Raw genomic sequence first — 16,046 nt, 5'->3', positions numbered from 1 at the left:
GCCATGGGATTTATGAGATTATTTCCTTGAAAAAATAGTTTTATTTTCGTTATATATCTTACTAATATATATCATTTTTCGTGGGTTTAAATAAATTTGTTGAGTACTTTCATTTCAATTCAGTACTGATTTTGCTTAAAGAGTTTCGCTTCTAGGGGGAGGGGGAGCAGCTGGGTTGCCCCCCCTACCCCTCGCTGGGTACGCCCATGCCTTAGGACCACTCCTTGGAATTTAAGCCCGACCCTCCCACTCATTCATCCTCAATGCAGGAATCCGTTGCGAAGTGGTTACTATGGGATTGGTTTTTGCAATGATATATTTTGTTGCATACTACAATTTTCTATACTTTGAAATGAATTCTTCGTTTTGTTCAGTGCATAAGGAACTTTTAAATGCAATTTTAGCTTGAAAAATAACAGACTTCTGGACTTATAATCTATTAGTACCTTGTGTTCACTAACTTTGTTGTTATTAATGCTAGAAATCCGTTGTAAGTTCCACAATGCTTAAAAAAATGTTAGTGATTCTTTTAGAAGAGTAAATTATTGAAAATTAAATACAATATTTGGTTGAAAAAACACTAGTAGCACAATTAGTTGACAGAGGATTCGTGCTACGATAGGGTTACAGGGTCTAGTCCAGTGGCCGGGGTAATAGTCGGGCACCTCGTTGAGTTGGGTCCCAAATCGGAGGGACAATCTTAAGAATACCAGGGTAACTCTACCACAAGTAAGAGTTCCGCACAGAGAGGTTTCAAATATTCCTATTCTAATACTTCCTATATCCTAAGAAATTAGACATAGGAGGGAGGAAGAGGTGACTCATTAGTAATTTTCAAATCTCTGTAACTGCTCAAGTGAGGATAGCAAATGGAGAATTGAAGTAGAAAAGCTCTGAATGAAGTGTGGGACAGGGCTGCCCAATATTGCCTTTGCTGTTCAACACATAAGCAGAGGAAATGGTGGGAGAGTTAGAGAGAGGAAGAGGGTTTAAATCAGTGAGGTTCATATATTGTCAGGAATGTAACCCTTTCCTGCCAGTGAAACAATGTGAAAACATTTTCCGAGCTACGAGTAGCATAGGAATATTTCAAACCTCTCTGCACAAAGCCTTTTTTTGGGGAGGAGTAACCCTGGAATTTTCGTCTCTCAGATTTAGGACCTAACTCAGCAGGGCACCCGGCCCTTACCCCGGCCACTGGACTAGACCCCGTACCCCTATCTTAGCACGAATCCACGGTTTGTTTGTTTTTTCAAATACCAGTGTTTTTTCAACGAAATATTCTATTCGATTTTCAATAATTTACTCTTCTAAAAGAATCACTTACATTTTTTAAGCATTGTGGAACTTAAAACAGATTTCTAGCGTTAATAACAACTAAGTTAGTGAACACAAGGCACTAAGATTATAAGTGCAGAAGTCTGTTATTTTTCACGCTAAAATTGCGTTTAAAAGTTCCTTATGCACCTAACAAAACGAAGAATTCATTTCAAAGAATAAAAAATTGTAGTACGCAACAAAATATATCATTGCAAAAACCATTGACTATATAACCAATTCGCAACAGATTCCTGCGGCGAGGATGATGATACATAAATGAGTGGGAGGGCCGGGCTTAATTGCCGAGGAGTGGCCCTAAGGCATGGGCATACCCAGCGAGGGGCAGGGGGTGGGGGGCAGCTGCCCCCCTCCGCCTAGAAGCAAAGCCTAAAAGAATCACTAACATTTTTTAAGCATTGTGGAACTTAAAACAGATTTCTAGCGTTAATAACAACAAAGTTGGTGAACACTTAGTTTTAAGAGTATAAGTCCAGAGTTCTGTTATTTTTTATGCAAAAATTTCATTTAAAAATAGCTTATGCACAGAACAAAACAAAGAATTCATTTTAAAATATGATAATTGCAGTGTGCACAAAATACATCATTGCAAAAACCATTGACTATATAACCAATTTGCAACGGATTCCTGCATTGACGATGATCATAAATGAGTGGGAGGTTCGGGTTTAATTGCTGAGGAGTGGCGTTAATGTCTCACTAGGCTGGGTCTCAGGCCAGGCCTGAATGCATCCGACAATTGCTTCAGATGTGTGTGACACGTTGCTGGTATAAAGGGTAACAAGGGCATAAAACTAGCTTCCAAATACGTATATATGTGAGGTGTTACTAAGTACCTTATGTTGAAATAAGGTTTGCCAATGCTACCTTGCCTCATTGTACCCTGTGATTGCTCAGGATTAATATAGAAAAGGCTTTTTCACCTTGTTACCTCTGTTTAAAGTCATCATGGCAAACAAGGTGAGATATTTTCATTGGGCATGCCCTAGAATTTCAATTAATGGTAGTTTGGTGGGGACCCAGGTATACAAGACCCAAGCCAGGGGTAACTAGTCGGGTCCTCACTCAAACTGGACCATTTTCTGAACCATTCCTTGTGCTCAGAGAGACAAATATACGATAGGGAGAGAGATAGGTCCTCGGGTTATAGCTGTCACAGCGTGAGTTTCAGTGGCGCCGACTCCATGGGGCCTGAGCCCCCTCAAAAATTCGATATGGGGGGGGGAGGAAAGATGTGTTAGGCTTGTCGATTTTCCCCGGAGTGTCAAGTTATCAAGAGTCAAGTTTTTAGGGCTCTAATGTTGATCGTATGACTTCTAGAATGTTAAAGAAAAACTTTAAAACACACTATTTATATAATTTCCCCCCCCCCCCAGTCATAGTAGACTTTTTACTTGACTAATTTGGTTATTTGGAGGTAAACAGGTAATACACTAATCATAGTCCTGACGGTAAAGCGATCATAATTATGCATTTTGATTGAGGTTCCACAGTTAAAAATAACAATTTTACAAATGTGTATCGATTTTAGCAAACTACCTTCAGAAAATTAGCAATACCGAAGCTATGGGAGGGGAGGGAAGAAATCAAGAGGATTCTTAAATCTTATCAGGGGGATATTACAGAAAAAGTGGGGAAAGAAAAAATGCCCCTTATTTTCCCCTTCCCCTTACACAGATTCGGCATTGTCAATTATTTGAAGATAGCTAAATTGTGAATGCTTTTCGTAAAATCTTTATTTCTCATCTTTGAACCTCAATCAAAATACACTTACTCGCTCAACCACTAGGGATTTGACTGTTTATTTACTAATTCATCTGAACTAGTAAAGTAAAAATTGTACTATGACCAGTCATTCCTGATGGTAGAACCTCAAGTTGTGAAGGCCATCTCCCAAGGACCCGAATTATCTTTCCGAGCTTGATGAAGGGTCTGGAAAAGGGTTGAGTTTGAAAAAGACCTTCCTAATAACCCCTGGTGCCACAAATCAGAGATTCTCATCGAGGGTTTGTGAACATTTCATCCATTGTTTTCACATTTTCTACTATAAGTTCACCTTCATTACAACAGATGATTGGTACTCTGTCTATTTTCAATGGGTTCAGGAGTTCAGCTCTTTACTGAAAAATCTGAATGAGAAATTGAATAACGTAGCAGCAAATAAGTAAGAAAATGTTAAATGGTGGGTAAAGTATCAAATTAAAAGTCACCATAGCTATAATAAAAATATAGATAATATTTAATTTCATTAATATACAATATAATTGAATGAAAAAGTAATAAAGAACTTCACGAACAAGAGTGTTAATCCTGTCATTGGGCAGTATACTTCTGCTCAACAACAATAAGGAAGGAGCAACATTATAAATACTTTACACACATTATTTACATATTTCACATTATTCACAAATTAAAAATTATAGGTAGCCATACTTGGTAACTGTATTAAAACAACTTTAATTCCATCATACGTTTTTTCATGTACGTTTCCAGCTGAGAGTAGTCGACTAAGGTATTCTTGATGAGCTCATTTAATATTGATGGCCATTCTTTCTCCAGAAGTTTCAGTTTCTCAACTGACTCACAGGCCATATCCAACATGTGACCAAAATGATTGTACCCTTTCTGTCTCCAAGAAATATCTTCCTGCAGATGAAAAAAGTTGAGAACTGTGAATACCACCGCAGTTTCAAATTAAGAAGTAGGAGTTTAAGGAATAAAAACATTGCTTATTTCACATGGTGATTTATTTTGTCCAACCCAGTGGCAGATACAGATGGGGAGGAGCAGGGGGAGCACTTAGGGCTGTGCGAGACTCTCGGCCACCCGAGAGTCTCGACGGTCGAGACGAGAAATTCATTTCTCGGCATTGTCGGGACAAGACTCTCGGCGCGGCGAGAGTCTCGCCTGGGTCGAGAGTCTTGACAAGAGTCGAGAAGTCTCGCCCCTTCGAGATTTCTCGACACCCGTCGAGACTCCCGGCTCCCCGAAAAAATAACACTATTTCTATTTTAGACATTGAAAATAATTTAGCAAAAAGATTATTTTAAGACATCATATACCTATATGTCCAAAACTAAAAATAGTTGTAATATAAGATCCACATTGAAAATTTAAGCATATTTTATTATTTAATCAAGCAAAATTGACTGGTAACCATGAACCTTAGTTACCATAAATAAAAATTTCAAAAAAATATATAAATTTCTATAGAATTAAACGATGATCTATTCTTTTTTTTTAATTATTAAGGGAATGTTTCATTTCTATTATATTACTATAATATTTAACATTGATGTAACCCTTTAACATTCCTGTGTATCAAAATTATTCGCTCAATTTCATTATAAGCCCTGATAATGGATTGTAAATAAACGGAAACGTCGGCAAAATTTACATTTCAATTTAAAGACCTACACTCCATGATTCAAAGTTTATATTAAATATTTCCAAAACTAAAAATAGTTGTAACATAAGATCGACATTGACAATTTAAGCATATTTTATTTTTTCTATAGAACTCAATAGAATTTTATATATCTTTTTGAAATGCTTATTTATGGTAACTAAGCTTCATGGTTACCAGTCAATTTTGGTTGATTAAGTAATAAAATATGCTTGAATTGTCAATTAAATAAAATATTTTTATAGTGTGAATAAATCCATAAAAGTAGTAAGGGATACCCCAGTAATCTCTATTTACGACTGATTGCGGTATTCATCGGAAATTCTCGCCTTGCCCAGGAGTCTCGACGGGTGTCGAGAAATCTCGAAGGGGCGAGACTTCTCGACTCTCGTCAAGATTCTCGACCCAGGCGAGACTCTCGCCACGCCGAGAGTCTCGTCCCGACAATGCCGAGAAATGAATTTCTCGTCTCGACCGTCGAGACGAGACTCTCGCACAGCTCTAGGAGCACTCCCCCCTTGCGGGGGCTGCTCGCATTGCCGAACATTGTAGAACCACAATTGTAACTTTTTTATAGTGTAAGATGGTATTGTCTTATACTTCACATGTGGCTTGATTAATTTTTTATTATGATAAAAGTAGAAGTAGCTCAAGATATCTTTTGCACTCCCCCCTTGAATTTTTTTCTGTATCTGCTGCTGGTCCAACCATGGTTTCATTACCGTACAATCATTCTCTAGGTCAGAAGTACAGGGAAGTTAATTGTTCACAAATTTATCCCTTTCCCTTTTTACCACTTTTTCTGTCACCCAGCATGTCCCTTTTTACATCATTGTAACCATAGCTTGCACTTCAGCCAATCAGAACACACAGCCGATAACAGCAATTTTAATGACACGCTTGGCTTTTAATCGAATAACAGTTGTGAATACGTAAAGTGATGGAATAATCAATGGAAACAGGGATCAAGGAATGAATGCGTGATTCGGATAATTAAGGGTCAAGCAATCATTTCTATGATCCCTGAAAAGATATTGCTGAGGCTATCTCTCAGAGGGAAGAAAAAAATTACCATATGATACAGACTTTAGATGCAAAACAAGTGAGTCTAATCATCTAAGCAGATTTGCACAAAAATTGACAGAATGGGCTCATTCATCATTTTGTCCTAATGTTGATTGTAGTAGAGTTTGAAAAGTAACGGACCCTTATTTTTTGTTTCTCAATGCACTTCTCAAGCTATTCAAATTTTTGGGAAGGATTAGAACCCTTTGATCTTTTATGCTGGCAATGGCTTCAGTCTCAACCATTGTTTGCTTGTAAAAATCGAAAAATATGAATCAGACAACAATTTCCTCCACATTGGAAGCTTTTCTGGCAGGAGAATAGCTTGCAAATAAGTTAAATGGGTGGCACTTGCAGACAAATCATGCTATCTTTTATTTAAAATGCTAATTTTTGCTAAATCTGCAGCAATTTGTGACAAATGGCAATATGAAGCTATGGAGGGCACAGCAGGATTCAGGCTTAACCTCTGCACCTAGAGATTGATGACTATCCATAACCCGATAGATGCACTCAGTGAATCTAATTGTAAGGTTAACCGTGAGAGGGACAATTAAATTTTAACTAATAAAATAAACTGAATTTGGTTCACCATTATGACCATGTAACCCAACACACGGAAGGTAAATAAAATCTAAAAAAATGACTTAATTCAATGACAAAATTAATCATAAAAATGCAGTTAGGATAAAAACAAATCAATGCATAGTAACCGTGACAACAAACCAAGTATATACAGGAAGAAATAAACAAATTAATATAGGTGGAAACTAGGGACGCTCATAAAAAAGTAACATCAGGGGTGAAGGAAAAGACTGTTGATTGACTCGTATGCCGTTTTTTTACGCCATAGTTTTTTCTACTAATATGAGGGCAAAAGATGAACCGAAGATAGAGCAATGGCAGATTGCCCAACAGTAAAAGGAGGGACTACCAAGACAGTGTTCCTGCAAAGGTGCAAAGAGGAAGTTCAGAGAGGCAGAAAGCAGGAGGAATTCCGATGAGAACATAAGACACCAAGGCAAGAATGGAGAGATGCAAAACGGGGGAGAAAGATACCAGCTGAGATAACAATAAATGCAATAATAAACTTTGAATAACATGCTAAATCTTTCAAAATGAGAAAAAGGAGACTTTTCAAGCCCTATGTATTAGTAAATAATAATTAACTAATACAATAAAGATAAAAGTTACTCTTTACCAATGAAACTTGTACCAACTTGATCTACCAAACGAAACTAAATGTGTAACTGATAATAAAATTTAAAAATTTTAGCTGTTGTAAATGGGACCTAATACGTTTTTCTACTAAATAGAAATTCTATTTTAAAATATTTCAATTCAATAGAACTATTTTGTGTTAGAGAGGTATTGTTTTGTGGAAGTGATTATATAACATTGTAATCATTCAAGGTAATCCATAGGAGACAAAGGTGAGTAATACAACCTTTATTCCCAACTAAGATTGGAAATTTCATCTGATAACTGAAGGGTTGAGAAGTTACCAATTCTACGCTCAAGTTAAGCTTTCACATGGGTACAATATAGCTCCAAATAGTGTAATAATAATAATAATATTTATTAACTTCATTGAGATAATACATCCATGAGTTTCGTCAAGTTAATACAGCATAAAATGCTAACATATAATGAAATATGATACAGACGAGCTATACAAACACACAGCTATCAGTGGGATTGAGGTCATAGGTTATTACACAACACCAGTTAAAAACTCATTTAGATTGTAGTAGCTCTTTTCAATTAGCATATTTTTCAGTTTGGCTTTGAATTGGATTGATGAGGAAATGGAACGGATGGTGATAGGAATCTTATTGTACACAGTGGCAATGGAGTGGTATGGACCTTTTAAACAGACTTTGTAGGAGTATTGGAGGGTGTGTATGTTGATTTTGGAGCATGAGTTGTGATTGTGTAGGTTGGCGTTAACAGGGAAAAGATGAGGATTATTTCGAACAAACATGGCACAGGTAAGGATATAGATTGAGGGGAGAGTTAAGATGCTGGAATTTACAAAAAGTGGTCTGCCTGGTGTGCGAATGGGGACTCTATAGATAGCTTTAACAGCTTTCTTCTGGAGAGAAAAGGTTCTTGACAACAGAGAGGAATTTCCCCAAAACAGAATGCCGTAGGATAAATGAGAGTGTACTTTGGCATAGTACAGAGCTTTGAGTGTGTTTTTGGACACTACAGGTGCAAGTTTTCTTATCATAAAAAGACCCACAGAAAGTTTTTTATTCAGTTCAGAAACATGTGATGACCAGTCAAGTGTATCTGAGAGGTGAATTCCAAGGCATTTTATTGTAGTTGAAAAGGTAAGCAGATGATTAAAGGGTAAATATTCAGCTTGGTGAGGGTTCTTAATATGGAAGCAGATGTAACAAGTCTTGGCTTCATTTAGTGCAATATTGTTCAGGTGACACCATTCCAACATCTCCTGAGTTGTAGTTTTATGTAGTCTCACCTGATTCAAATTGCAATGACACAATCATTGGTGATGAAAAATTATGAGGATTTGTGACAGCAGACCACACTCCTACTTCACCATATCTTTGGGAGAAAAGGATGAATGATTTAAAAAAAAATACAAGACTTTTAAAAGGTTGAAGTACCTGAGTTATGTTGGCCCTTCGCCATTGCAGAGCTTCTTTGGCGACCACATCCCTCAACGCTGGATCAGCCACTTTCCACAACCATTCCTTAGGAGAAAGACTCCATGATGAACCATTAGTAGACCGGTTGCCTTGAACATGTAACTTTCCCAACAATGGTAGAAGTAATGCATCGGGCAAGGACCAAAGTACAATATCAGTAAGACCTTGATATTCATGCGAAGAATTACTCACTTCCACATCCATGATCTGTAATTGAGCAATAAAATGCTACATCAATAAGTTGAAGTATAACTACACATAGCAAGAGGAGCACTCACTTCTATGCAACAAAAAAATTTACTTCTTCATACTCGACATTGGAGCTCACCCAAAATTAAGGCATAAGTGAATATCATAGAATATGGGGCCCATTTCATTTTGCGTGCTGTATAGATAATTGGTAGCCTGGTAGCCTAGTAACTGGCCCCACTACCCTGAATGTGTGAAAATCACATGCCTATGCCAATTTGGGGTGAGCTCTACACTAACCTACCAAACCATTCACACAATGCCACAAGTGCACATATACATCAACATAAACTGACAGATGATGAAAGGAATGAAAATAAATACTCAACAGAAAATGGACAAGTAAATGGTGAATTGGAAGAAGGTAGAAATTAGAGGGTAAAAATGTGGCCTGACTCCAACCCTAAACCTCTGATCAGGTTACTACACCAGTAGCATTATCAGGACACATAGTTTTACTTGAATTTTGGGAGGGTTTATTCAAAAGAATACCCCCTCAGCCACAGCTGAGAGAGCATTATGGAATTTTTAATCTTGATAAGATTTGTAATAGCATAAGGAACAAAAAAACTTTACTTTTATTATACATTGAAAACTGCAAATGTGCCTTGGGAATGGTGATGTATACAATGGTAATTCTAGACCCTTAGAGGCTTATTGAAAAGCAAATTAACTACATTCGATAGTTTGCTTAGACACTATCGATATATCGATGGTTGGTTGTAGCATGCTGTGCGATTCACACCATGCGCTCAGTTGAAGTCAATTCTGTTTCGTGTGAACAAGAAGTTCTCATTGTATTTGTGTTTGATATTAAAATAACGTTACCACTATCTAGAAGTCATAATTTCAACAAGGCTGAGGCAGGACAAATGAAATGAGAGCCCTTTCACCTCCTCTGTAATGTTACGCATAATCACACTTCTTCACATCATATATGCTTAAATTATAACACAATTTTGAACAATATTGAAGACTAACGAAGAACTTTCCAATCTCAGTTTTCATTGCATAACCTTTGAATTACTAATATTCAATGATTTCATATTTTGCCTTTCTGATCCCCCAAACTTGTAAATAAACCAGTGTGTGCATTTCGAGCTAATGATAGCATGATTGAAATAAAATAATTGAAAAGAAAGAAAATTATCACTTTTACATTTTACAAACTAGTAGACTACAGATTACATAAATAGATTGGAATGAGTACAACTTGGTATCATCTACTGTGTATCATGGAAGCTCAGCTAGCACAAGTGATAGTACATATTTACGTAAAACATACTAGGACTCATGGACGTGACCCCTCTTCAGATATATTATGTCTAACACCACAGCAAAATCCATGTTAGCATTTGATAACATTCTTACCAAAAGAGATGATATTTATCAAATCTAAGTCTATTCCATGCATATGTCATTACTGTGAGAACCCAGATTTCTATGGTGTGCGATGAAGTTCTTCATTTCCGCTTTCTATCACGACAGTTGCTGTGGTAAAGACAACAGTTTCTTTGACCTGAAGATGCTGGTAGTAGTGCCAGGGAAACTGTTGTCTTTGCCAAAGCAACTGACATGGTAATAACTGGAAATGAAGAACTTCATTTGTTATCCCTTTTGCTAACCAGGAAGTAACTATTCTTAGGTTGCTTGTTGGTAATAATCAAGACATTAACCAATGTGAAATCTATGTATCATTCCACAAGGTTAAATTAACAACTCAAGCATTACAACTTACCTCACATCCATTAATGACTCTTAAGCCCCAATGATAAAGGCGGAATACAGCATATGATCTCCAATTTTTTCCAGTGATAGGGTTACCTTCATCATCAATTTGTAGAGACGTAAGACCTTGGACCTCAGCTAAAGCATTGATTTGACCAAGGCAATAGATGTTTGTTTCCCGAAAACTAAAATGCTCAACATTAGGAAAGAGCTGCTTGATTCTTCCAAACAAAAGTGCAACACTATTGAAACCAATGTAGTGAAATTTAACACTAGTAACTTCGCTGGCTTTGGCTGGGTTCCAAGGTTTGTCGATGTGGCGCAGAGCCCCTTGCCCGTATATACTTAGGCACTTATCATCTATTTCGATGAGGTAGTCACCACCTGAAAATCAATTGATTTGTAGCATAAGTTCACATTATAGTTCAGATAAAGCATGCACCTATTTCAGAAAAGAACTTCCGAGCTTAAATTAAAATTGAGGTAGAAGAAAAAAAGTCATAAATTAACCCTTTTTTGTCAAATGTCGGCTATAGCCAATGAGTAGTTTCATATCCAGAAGATCTAAAGTCGGGCTTAGCCATCGAGAATGTTTTAACACAATTGACCGAATGTCGGCTGTAGTGAATGAGGGGGAAGGGAAGTGACTGCTCAGAATGGTCAGAGGAATTGAGACTGTGCCTAACACCCAGCTCAGCGATACCTTAGTGCCAATAAAATGCCAAATCTTCGGCAATTGGGCTTCACCCTCTCACTCATTAACAACCCTTCGCACAGCAGGAATCCATGGTGAACTGGTTGAATTATCAATGATTTTCGCAGGGAAAAAATTGTTGGGTACTCCAATTTTTATTATTTTAAGATGAATGCTTTCTTTTGTTTGGTGCGGAAGCAATTTTAAAATGAAATTTTAATGTTAAAATAACGGTCTTCTGGAGTAAAAGTATTAGAACCTCGTGTTTACAAACTTTGTTATTTTCAACATTAGAAACTTGTTTAAAACTCAAAAATCCTTCAAAAACTGTTATTATTTTACGACAGTAAATTATTGAAAATCATAAACAATATTAACTTTTAATAAGCACTGCTAATGCAATAAGTTGATCTATGACTAGTGCAAAGAAAGAGTTGGCGGGTCTAGTCCAGTGGCTGGGTGCCCTGTTGAGTTGGGACCCAAATTGAAGGGACAAGAATACCTGTACAACTCTTCCAAAAAAAAAAATTAAGTACATGACAGATAAAATACTCATTGGCTAAATGTAAGTCATCTAACATAATTTTAAATAAAAATACATTTGTTTCATCAACTGCTTTTTATACTCACCTTGCTCCTTTGTTCGACTTGGAAGCACAGAAATTTTCTGCCTGTTTTTTCCTGCATTTATTCGTATCTGCGACCGATGTGACAATTTTTTCATTCTTTCACTAGCTAATGATGAGTTCTTGATGGCACATTTACCATCTTCAAACACATTTGAACTATTCACAACAGGCAAGTCACATTCATCCTCTTCCACGCAACTTACAGATGTTCCTCCCCCATTGCAAGCTTCTTCAGATGATGAGTCACTGCTGCTATCACTGGGCAAAGAGCTTAGGGAACTGTCCACATTCTGTTCAGCAGTCAATCGATAATCATTTTTACTATGAAGCCCTGAGGTTGTAATAGGGTGAACAAAGTTACTTGAGAAAGCATCCGCTGGGGTCTTTAAAGAAAACTGCAAAGCATTTTTAGATACTGCAACAGGGTTCACTGAGGATTTCTCAACAGGAGTCTTGGATAAGGACTCAGAGGAGTTAATTAACGGAGCTAATATTGGTGGCAATCTGAGGGGACCTAAAGAAGACTGAGTGGAGGATGAACATGTAGTTTGATTCTCAGAACTATGAGAGAATGATTTTTGGGAAAAATTTTGTCTCTTTTTGTGAGCAGCACTAGCAATTCTTCGGTTAGGTAGGCTATGAAGCTGAAAAGGAGCCACAGAATGGGAACTCTTATCATAAATCCTTGTTAAATCACCAGCCTTAGCCTTCAATGCAGAAATCTGATCAGATTCTACCTCAGAGTCATTGCGGGCTAAAGAGCTCGGAACAGATGAAGGCCTCTCTCTCAGTGCCACAGGATTCTCACCTGAACTCTCACCCAGTAATGAACCAGAATATGAAGGTAGGTTTTCCAGTAATTCACTCTCCTTTTGTACAAGCAGCTTGGCCTGTGAACGCAAGAGCTTCCAATGAGTTCTTGCTTTACATATCACCTCTTGTTTCCTAGCATCGGCCGACTCATAAATTTTTAAGATAGAAAACTCCTTACAAAAAGGTACTTTGTTTTTCCTCCATTCCATAGCTGATTTTTTCACATCATCAGATATTTCCATTTGATTGAGAAGCTTCAAGTTCCCTAAGTAAGCCACAAGAAAGTAGACGCTGTCTCCAATGAGAGACACAGGATTTCCATCAACTGTTAGTTCTTGGAGATGAATAGCAGTGGCCAGCTCATGCATGTCATTTATACTAGAAGAATGATAAAAAGTTAAACATGAGAAGAAAAGAATTAACTAAACTGTTGAATCATATTTACCAACATGCATAGAAGAGCAAAGTTTTATTCTCTCATCAATATAAAATTAAACCTTCCAATTATAAAAATTAATATATAATTATTTAACTAATATATCAGCAACACAACATTTAATCCTTAGACTACAGGAACATTTTTATACGTTTTGTGCACTAAATGCAGGAAAAACATTTTTAAACATTTGACAATAGGTTGACTTCCTGCAGCAGTTTCCCAAAACATTTATTGCTACCCAAATATCATGCCCTTGTGCACTTTCCCTCGCCATAAGGATTGCAAAGGGGCTTAACTCTCCCCCACGCCAGCCCTCATGGCAGGGGTTACCTCCTGGAATGTACCCTCGTACTGCCCATTTTTTATTGTTTCCTACCCTCTCCACACTGTTAATGTGCCTACAAAAAGTGCCCAAATCTAGGCCCATCACTTGGTTTGAAATAAGGAAGGGTCCAATTGGATTATAAGGGTTCACTCCCAGGGAGATACTTGGCTAGGCTAGAGTGGAAAAATACATATTTCTAGCTTCTCTCCCACACTGACTGGTAGCTAAATCACAAACTCCCGGACCCCAACAGTTAAAGTAAAATAAACTTGGAAGGTTTAAGTATACCGGGACTAGCCACGGTGATACCTTATATGGGAGTCACCCGCAATGCAAAATCGTGTGAAAGATCCACAGAGAAAAAATCATCCGCCTTGACCGGGATTCGAACCCGGATCCCCCGATTTCCGGTCGAGTGCTTTAGCCGCAGTTAAGTTACCGAGGCGTCATTCTTCCCTGTGGATATTTTTGGACACTACCAGACAAGGTGTTGCTAGACTGCTGAGCATATGATGCCACAAGCAGTCCAAATCGTGCACACAGCGCCACAGCCGGAGAGCAGGCCCGGACATAGAACACATAGAGGTGTTCGCTCTTGACTAGTTTAAGTATACCGGGACTAGATGGGATGTATTTCTGGTGTGCCCTACATACTTATTGGGTTTGTTGCGCGACATTTTGTGGCCACTGCTAGTCACTTTTTCTGAGGGAATGAGAACAGTTTTTTTCATGGAGGATATTTACAAGGGTTCATGGAGGGAAGGAGGTTGAAAGGGAAGTGAGTGGTGGTGTAGGAGTTGCCATTTGACGAGCCACGAAACGTCAGGCAACAAACCCAATAAGTACGTGGGGCACACCCGGAAAACATCAACAACTACGTAGCATGTTACAAGCCCCTCCGTGAATGGGAAAAATAATTTGAGTGCAAGGTAGGAGCTTTTGAATCATCCAAAAACACACCATTGGACACCTAGAAAAAATAGCTCAACCCCGGCCAATCAGTAATGAGTGCTCTGACAAGTAGCAGCCAAAATGACCACCCCGAGAAATAAATGAGCACTGACACTGAGCCATCGTATAGTGGTTGCATTCAGGGGGAGATTCTAGAGCTGTGATGGAAGTACTCCTGAGCAATCACTCCCAATGAATGCACCAATTTCAAGAAATGTCAGATTCTGTTGTCTATTAAACCGTTGGATTCAGGGGAAATTCTGGTTCTGTTGTCAGACTGTTTTATGTACTCTCACCTATGAATGCACCCATTGCTCCAAGACCCCAATATCTCTGGGTAGCCATACTCTTGATGGGTCCCCACAATTGCCTTTGATATTAATGATATAAAATTTAGTCACGCAGCAGAAATGTGCATAAAGCAAATACCCACCTGCTGATGTCGTTATTGCTGACATACAACTTTTGTAAGTCTGCAATTTCTTCAAAGCCACTGAGCTGCTTTATACGATTCCTTCTCAAATTGAGCTCCTTCAGAGAATGCAAGCCTTGCAAACTTGACTTTTCAATGCAACGTATTTGATTGCTAGCCAAATTTAAGACTTTCAAGACGTGAAGATTGCTTAGCCCATCCAGTTCACAAATCTGATTCCCGTGTAAATCCAAAACTTCTAATTTTTTTAGATCGTCTAGGTCGCTTAGTTGCTGAATTCTGGAATACAAAAGAATTTATCGAAAATAAGAATGACAACTCACACTAACATCAGTTAACTGATAAATATTTTTTGCAATGGTCAATGACCTGTTTTTTCCGAGCAACAGAACTCGCAGATTCTGAAGACATCCAAGGCCCTCAGTGGTTCCAATTTGGTTATTATACAGATCTAAAAATACCAGTCTTTTCAATCCAACAACGTCTTCAATTTTATTGATAAGGTTGTGCTGCAGTGATAATAGTTTTATCTTACCCTCTCCCAAGAATATTGGAAAACTTGTAATTCCTCTCCTGCTTTAAAAACGGGACATTAAACGGGTTAGGGATGAAAGGCAGAGAAATTTTCAACGAGAATAAAATTACTTGAGTGACATTACTTGTCAAGGCTGATTCTATCCGGATTCCTTTCTTTTTCTTTTTGATGCCTTGTGGCATGAATTTTTCCTTCAACGGTTGTATTAAGGAAGACCGTTTCCAATGGACCCATACTGTCATTGCTGGAAGTCGGTGTACTGTTAGAAAATAATTAGATAATCCAAAACACCTCTGTGAATATGAAAGAGACAAGAACACTAAATCTCACCTGTGGGTACTGAATGATCTCTGATTGAGCTTTCTAGGAGTCCTCGGAGGACGAAATGAAGATAAGGATGGCACAGAATTATTTATTTCTTTAAAACCCCAATCGTTGCTTATATCCCCACTTCCTGCTGGCTTTCCTTGTACAGAGAGAGATGGTTTGCTCACCTGCAAATTCAATTTTAACACATTAAAAACAATATGATGCAACATTTTCATAAAAATCTCATGAAAATGACTATATATAAATAAATAATCTTACTGAATTTCCTCTGGCTTTGTTCCTAGCACGCATCAACTCAGTTGGGATTTCTAGTAAAACATAATCATATCAAAACAAAATTTCAAAGCAGACGGTAGCCAGCAGGAAATGTAAACAACTCTTGCGTCAAGATAGAAACAATTTTATAACTTAGTTATATGACCTTAAATAGTTTAAA

At 37.7% G+C, this 16,046-nt stretch overlaps 1 protein-coding gene across 2 annotated transcripts; it reads right to left on the bottom strand.

Annotated features, from left to right (window-relative positions):
* Nucleotides 1-3,554: 3,554 nt before the first annotated feature.
* Nucleotides 3,555-16,007, bottom strand: LOC124168948 (leucine-rich repeat-containing protein 49). Of its 2 annotated transcripts, none has more exons than XM_046547364.1 (9): nt 15,869-16,007; nt 15,611-15,774; nt 15,405-15,539; nt 15,115-15,318; nt 14,746-15,024; nt 11,786-12,975; nt 10,472-10,845; nt 8,443-8,691; nt 3,555-3,984 (listed from the first exon to the last, which is right to left on the bottom strand). In XM_046547364.1, the coding sequence occupies exons 1-9, from the start codon at nt 15,899-15,901 to the stop codon at nt 3,784-3,786; spliced, it is 2,829 nt and encodes a 942-aa protein (XP_046403320.1). In that variant the 5' UTR covers nt 15,902-16,007; the 3' UTR covers nt 3,555-3,783. The 2 variants fall into 2 exon arrangements, with proteins under 2 accessions (XP_046403320.1, XP_046403321.1); XM_046547365.1 differs by having other exon boundaries at nt 15,405-15,524.
* Nucleotides 16,008-16,046: the final 39 nt, after the last annotated feature.

Source organism: Ischnura elegans, chromosome 12 (genome assembly GCF_921293095.1).
Source record: "Ischnura elegans chromosome 12, ioIscEleg1.1, whole genome shotgun sequence".
In the NCBI taxonomy this organism is placed as follows: domain Eukaryota; kingdom Metazoa; phylum Arthropoda; class Insecta; order Odonata; family Coenagrionidae; genus Ischnura; species Ischnura elegans.
This window is presented reverse-complemented; position numbering and strand designations above follow the sequence as displayed.